This window comes from Triturus cristatus, chromosome 2_2 (assembly GCF_964204655.1).
Source record: "Triturus cristatus chromosome 2_2, aTriCri1.1, whole genome shotgun sequence".
NCBI lineage: Eukaryota > Metazoa > Chordata > Amphibia > Caudata > Salamandridae > Triturus > Triturus cristatus.
Genome location: NC_140582.1, coordinates 926,161,494 through 926,167,493, shown reverse-complemented (window position 1 = coordinate 926,167,493; position 6,000 = coordinate 926,161,494). Strand labels below are relative to the sequence as shown.

Here is a 6,000-nt window from a genome sequence, read left to right as displayed (position 1 = left end):
GTGCCTACAGGAAACGACCAGCTTCGTAATTCAGGCAGGTAACAATTTCACAGTTTTAAAACATTTAAAAACATCCGAGCCCAACACTGGTGAGATTATCCATAGCAGGTTTATCAACATCCACACATGCCTCAAACATTTCTTTATCACTGGACCACAGAATTTTATAATATTTGGCACAACAACTGTTGCTCTTCCTGATAAGGTTTGGCCTGTCCATGGTCACATACTAAAGAGATTGCTTCCCAACAAATCAAAGAAAGGAAGCAATGTATTGTGTTGAAATCAAATTAATTCTATCATTTGCTTCCAGCATGTTCTGATAAAATTAATTTCTTTTTGGTCTATATTCTATGTTTCACCTATTTGCATCTAATTAATAAAGCTGCCGTTATTGATCATTCTATGAATTATTGATGTTAGCCTTTTGTTAAAATACAAGTTTATCAATAAAAAAAGTACCCTGAGGGAACCATTAGTGTAACTAACCTAGTATTTAGAAAATCACCCACAGAAGATTGGACTTACTCTTTCTCTTCTCTTTTTTAGAAAGAAGTGGAGTTTATACATCTCCAAGGAGCATTTAATCCAACATCAATAGTCACCTTCCAGATAGTACTGTATTTATCATATTATGAGGCCGTGACGAAAGAAACATGCAGAGCACCTGTTCAATTTTTTTTTATTTTGTGACAATTCATAATTAAAGTGGGTTGCCACTTCTATAGCAGTTGAGTCTTGCAGCATGAAGGCTTCTGAGAAACAGATAGAGTTGTGCTCTCAGCTTTCAGTACATTGGAGGCTTGTCCTCCCCTTTGGGGTTTGTGATCTTTTCTACGTTCTTAATGATGATGTCATAAAGCTCAGCCTGCAAATAGAAAAAACAAAACTTGGATTTAAATAGGCATTATTTATGCATGTATTTCGTCATCCTCCATAACAATAGACCAAGGCGTAAAACAGAAGCCAGAAGCAACAGTTGAGCCTCATTTCAATATCATATCAGATTATCCTAAAGGCTAGAGGAAAGTCTTTAAGACTAGTACGAATGAGGCAGTAAGATTTTGTTTTTAAAAAGAACAATGGTCCTTGTAAAAATGATTAAGCAAGCGAAGAATAAATATAGAAAGAAATCAATTCTATATGTGATCTATCCAGCCGGATAGTACAATTTTTAATGAGAATTTGACAATATAAAGAAACAAAAATGGTTAGTAGTGGGACAGAGTCCTGTATCCGATTCCACATAAAACAAAAGAGTTGACAATATACACTTTACAAAGACATGTTTTTAACCCTAAAAACATAAAATGAGGCAAACAGGCGAAAGAAACAGATGCTTGTACCAGGATACAACATTTTTTTTACAAGCGTAATGATTGGCTACAACCGTGACACATTGTAATTGGATTATTTAGTGTGTACGGTGTTTTATAGTGTCGACGACGTTTCGATCCCTATGGCAGAATATTGGGATCATCATCAGGACATGGGAAATGTAAGCCTGAGCAATTCAGAAACACTAATAGTGAGGACAATCAATAATTGGGGAAAAAGGGGAAAAAAGACAAAAACATTACAAATTAAAAGGAGCTTCCCAGGAGCCTATATGGCAGGTTAAACAATTTGAATACACTTCAATGGAGCCAGTTGGAACCAAGAACCAGATATAATTTATGTGATTTCTTCGTGAATTAGAGCAGTTCCGTATAGCCCAGGATGAATTGCAGTGTGAATTCGAAAAATTAGAATTTGTTTTTTGTTTTTTTTTTTTAAAAAGAACTAACCGAGACGTGAATCACGACGTGAAAGTAGCGCGGTGAGAATGGTAGTCTGGTGGCAGTTAAGAGGTGAGTTGCCAGTGATGGCAAAGATTAAGTGAGGGAACAGCGGTAAGCCGCGTGAAAGCAGTTGATTTTAATTGTACAAGTGGCGCGTGAGCGCGGTGAGTTGCCGATGGTTAGAACATGTACCTTAAGTGATAAGGTGTCCGCGTTCTCCGGTGCAGAGATGGCCAAGGATACAAGGAAAACCTGTCAATTCTGGAAGATGGAACTAAAATTGATTAACCGGGAAGATGCGAAGGGATCGTGCTAGGTTGCAACGATGATAAAACCACGCTTACCAGTTAGGAGCGGTTCAAGGCAGTAAGGGGTTTCCACGCCCCGGGTGGGTGCTTAACAGCGGGCATTCAATGAATTGGGCTTGTTCCGGTCTGGGGAAAAGAAGGGAATATAGTGGTGAGGGGGAAGGAGAGTATAACAAGAGGGTGTATAATGGACCGGGGTCTTACCTCGACTGATTTAGCAATTTCCGCGAATCCGATGACGTGCAAGGACCGCGCTGGCTCGATTGGATTGCTGACTTGAGGAGAATCAGTGCAAGGCTTGAGTTCCAACGCCCCGGTTGGGTGCGTGACAGCGTGTATATAAGGAAAGGTCTGGGGAAAGGAGAAGGGAATTGAATTGTAAGCCTAAGCGGGGGAGAGAGAAGATAAATGTGGACGGCGAGCAAGGTGGACCACGGTCTTCCCTAGATAGAGATAGCAAGCCAACGAGAATCCAATGGCATGCGGGGTGTGCGCTGGCTCAATGGGAATTCGGAGTGGGAGGGAATGCTGGGAGTCGGTTAAATAGCGCGCGTGATAGGATAAAAACTAACGAGGTGACTAGGGCGGCCATCTTACATGAGAGAACAGAAAGGATGCTTGGATGATTGTGAGTGAAGCATGCTGACAGAGGGTGCAACATGCTAGAATAATCTTCTTATAATTTGCCCATTTGAAACCATTAGTATGGCACGAGAATAAGCAGAGAAGGCACCCATAAAATTCAACCAATACAGAGGAGGGAAAAGGCTTACATATAATAAAAATTTCAATTCAATATGGGAGACACGAGTAAAAGTAGTGGAAGGCATATGTTAGAATTCAAAGTAGAGTAGACCAGTCCTCGGTCCTATTCAGGCCGTTTTTAATTCTTTGGGTGCGCAAAATCCATTTTAGTTCTTCTTTGTTCAACATACTGCCGATGTCAGCGCCTCTTGGAGGTGGTTTGATCATTGAGATTATTGTCCATTTAATATCGTTTTCACGGTGTCCTTTCTCTGAAAAATGTTCAACCAGTGGTGCGTTGGGTGTCTTGCAGCGAATGCGGCTGCGGTGTTGACAAATCCTGATGCGAGCCTTCTGAGTTGTTTGTCCTATATATATTTTTGCGCAAGGACATTGTATGACATAAATAACATTGCATGAATTACAATTGGTGAAATTTTTGGGTGTGATCGTGACATTGTTGAAAGTGAAAACTTGACCTTCAATTGAGAACTCACAAACACTACAATTACCACATTCGGCATGCCCTAGTAAGGGATTCAGACCCCATAGTTCAGGTAGAGTGGCAGGTGGTTTGATTGCGGGGAGGGCTGCCCTGACTAAGTGATCTTTGATGTTTTTACTTTTGCGAAAAGCGAACAGGGGACGCTCTATGTTAATAGTGCCAGCATTCAGTATCGTCCAATGTTTAAGAATGGATTTACGTATGGCGTTAAGAGACAGGTGAAAAGGTGGTAACGCATACAATGCGGTTCTGGTCAGTCTTGGGTTTGGGAGACAGAAGAATTTCTCTTGGGCAATACCAAGCTCTTTTGCGTGCATTCCGTACCAATCTTTTGGGATACCCTCGGGCTTGTAGTTTAGATGAAAGGACTGCTGCCTCTTGGAAATAGTCTTCTTTCTTAAAACAGTTCCTCCTGACGCGGAGGAATTGTGAATAAGGAAGAGAGTCTCTTAAAGCACGTGGATGGTTGCTACTGTATTTCAGTAAAGTGTTCCTCTCGGTAGGTTTCCTGTACAGACTGGTGATTAATTCACTGTTGGTATGTTGAATAGTGAGGTCCAGGAAGGGTATGGAAGTTTTGTTATGTGTTAAGGTGAATTTTAGGCCTTGGCAGTAAGATTTTGTGTCATTGTGTGCACAAAGCTAACAGGCACAAGAGTGATGTGGCACACAAGAGTAATTCGGTTTTTGAAACAGAATGACCAAATGAAAGCACATACACAATAAGGCTGTGAACCTTACATTCAAGAAAATTGAGTCTACACTATGCATTGCGCAAACCAAGCAACATAGAGATCACATAATATCACATGGGAAAGTGTTGGACAACAGACCCCTTAATATTACATCAGCAGTATGGAAGCAGAACTTTTGATGATATAAGCAAAAATGATGAGTGGGGTTAAATTATTACGATCACCACTTGGGGGAAACATGATAAACTGAAAAGGAAATATCCTGAGGTGGTAAAGTTGGTTTGTTCTTTTGTGGTAACAGTCGGGGTTGCAGTATTACCAATGGATTTCACGTGTCTAGAACACCGGGACTAATTTGGTCTAGTTAACATTAATACAAGTTTTCTGCTTCTTTATGTGTGTGGTTACCACCAGCTTTTTGCTACTGGCAACATAGTTTTTATGGGATGCTATGCAATCTGGTAATACCACAACACTCAACTTGTGATAATGCTAAAATGCCTGGCAATTCCAATAGAGTACATTTTTACTATTACTGCAATACTCCATAGGAAAGCAAATGTGCAAAACAAAATAAGGGCCTAACCACTTTTCCTGTCCCCTGCCTAATACTCACATAGAAGCCACGCACGTCCATCAAAATGCTGCGTATCTCTGCATACACTGCCTCATCCTTTTCATGCACAAGTGTGCGGTAATCCATCTGTGGTGAGTGAGAATAACAAACTGGTGACAACAACACTTGAGATCAGAATGAAACAAGAGAAACTTTGGGACTGGAGTAAGAGGGAGTTTGTTGTGTTAAGAGGAGGAAAGCCATCACTTGGGAAAAGAAAGAAGTAAAAAGGCATAGAAATGAGGTGTGGAATTTGAAGATCAACAAGTGTGCGACGTGGAGCAACCAAAGACTTGGGTAATCAGGAGTAAGAATGATGGTTCAGAGTAAGATAAGTGTCAGAATGGGGCATTGAGATTTATGTACCAATAATGTGCACTCGTCATTATAATTCAGTTAAACTTCACAATGTGGTTCAGTTCTGGCTCATGCTGACACTCTGAGCCTTATTCTACTATTATAAATGAGGTACATACACGCACACAGCACAAAAACGCTGGGTTAACAGTTAGGGGGCTTTGACTTCACTCATAACATACAGGTGTCATAAAATAGTAGTCTATCTTACATATTTCCATTGCAAGTAACTGTCAACAGAACAGTGCAATAGATTAAACACTCCATGATGGGCTTGGCACCCCGGAGTTTTGGCATGCACACCAAACTCAGGCAGTTATGGAGACACACATACTGAGGAAATAGAAACTTCAGTGATTCTGATGGGGGTATCCACGAAACATTATAAAAATATTCACTCAATTCTAAATACAAGCTACTCAGGTCACCATGCAAGCATAGACAGTTCCATGAACATCACTCCAATCTACACAGGAGTACACAAACATGCATGCAATTGGTAGCGGTGAGCGGGTCATATTACGTCGGAGTTAAAAACATGCATACCATTTGAATATAGATAGCTCTTTATACAGCTACCCAGGGACAGAGTCACAACAACATTTGAACCATATACTGAGCTGTGAAGGGAGGTACTGAAACTAGGAACAACTAAATTACCAAGCAGTGATATTGTGTTTAAAGGTTACGTAAACATTTGGATTGAAAATGGAACACGTGGTAACTGAATGCTCGGAGAACACGCAAGTAAACAACCACTGGATGCTGACTTTAGTAACAATTGTTTTTATAAATTTTTTAAACTATCATGATTGATCACATAGGTGATCACCAATAGGTGGATCTGATGCACAAGTTACTTACGTTCGGTAACGATCTATCTGTAAGAGACATTAGTCCGTCGTAGGTCTCGTGATCGCCGGGATGACATCGCGGCAGCTACTTAGACGCCCGCTTGCGCGCTGACGTCAGTTCTGTACATGACTTTCCGCGC

General features: G+C 40.7%; 1 protein-coding gene across 1 annotated transcript in view; it reads right to left on the bottom strand.

Annotated features, from left to right (window-relative positions):
- Nucleotides 1-666: 666 nt before the first annotated feature.
- Nucleotides 667-6,000, bottom strand: part of LOC146862960 (proteasome activator complex subunit 2-like) — a 174,874-nt gene continuing 169,540 nt past the window's right edge. The window contains exons 10-11 of the mRNA XM_085642332.1: nucleotides 4,650-4,736; nucleotides 667-868 (exon numbers count right to left, since the gene is read on the bottom strand). Of these exons, the coding sequence (XP_085498458.1) occupies nucleotides 788-868; nucleotides 4,650-4,736 (168 nt within the window). The 3' untranslated portion in view covers nucleotides 667-787. The remainder of the gene's footprint in view (nucleotides 869-4,649; nucleotides 4,737-6,000) is intronic.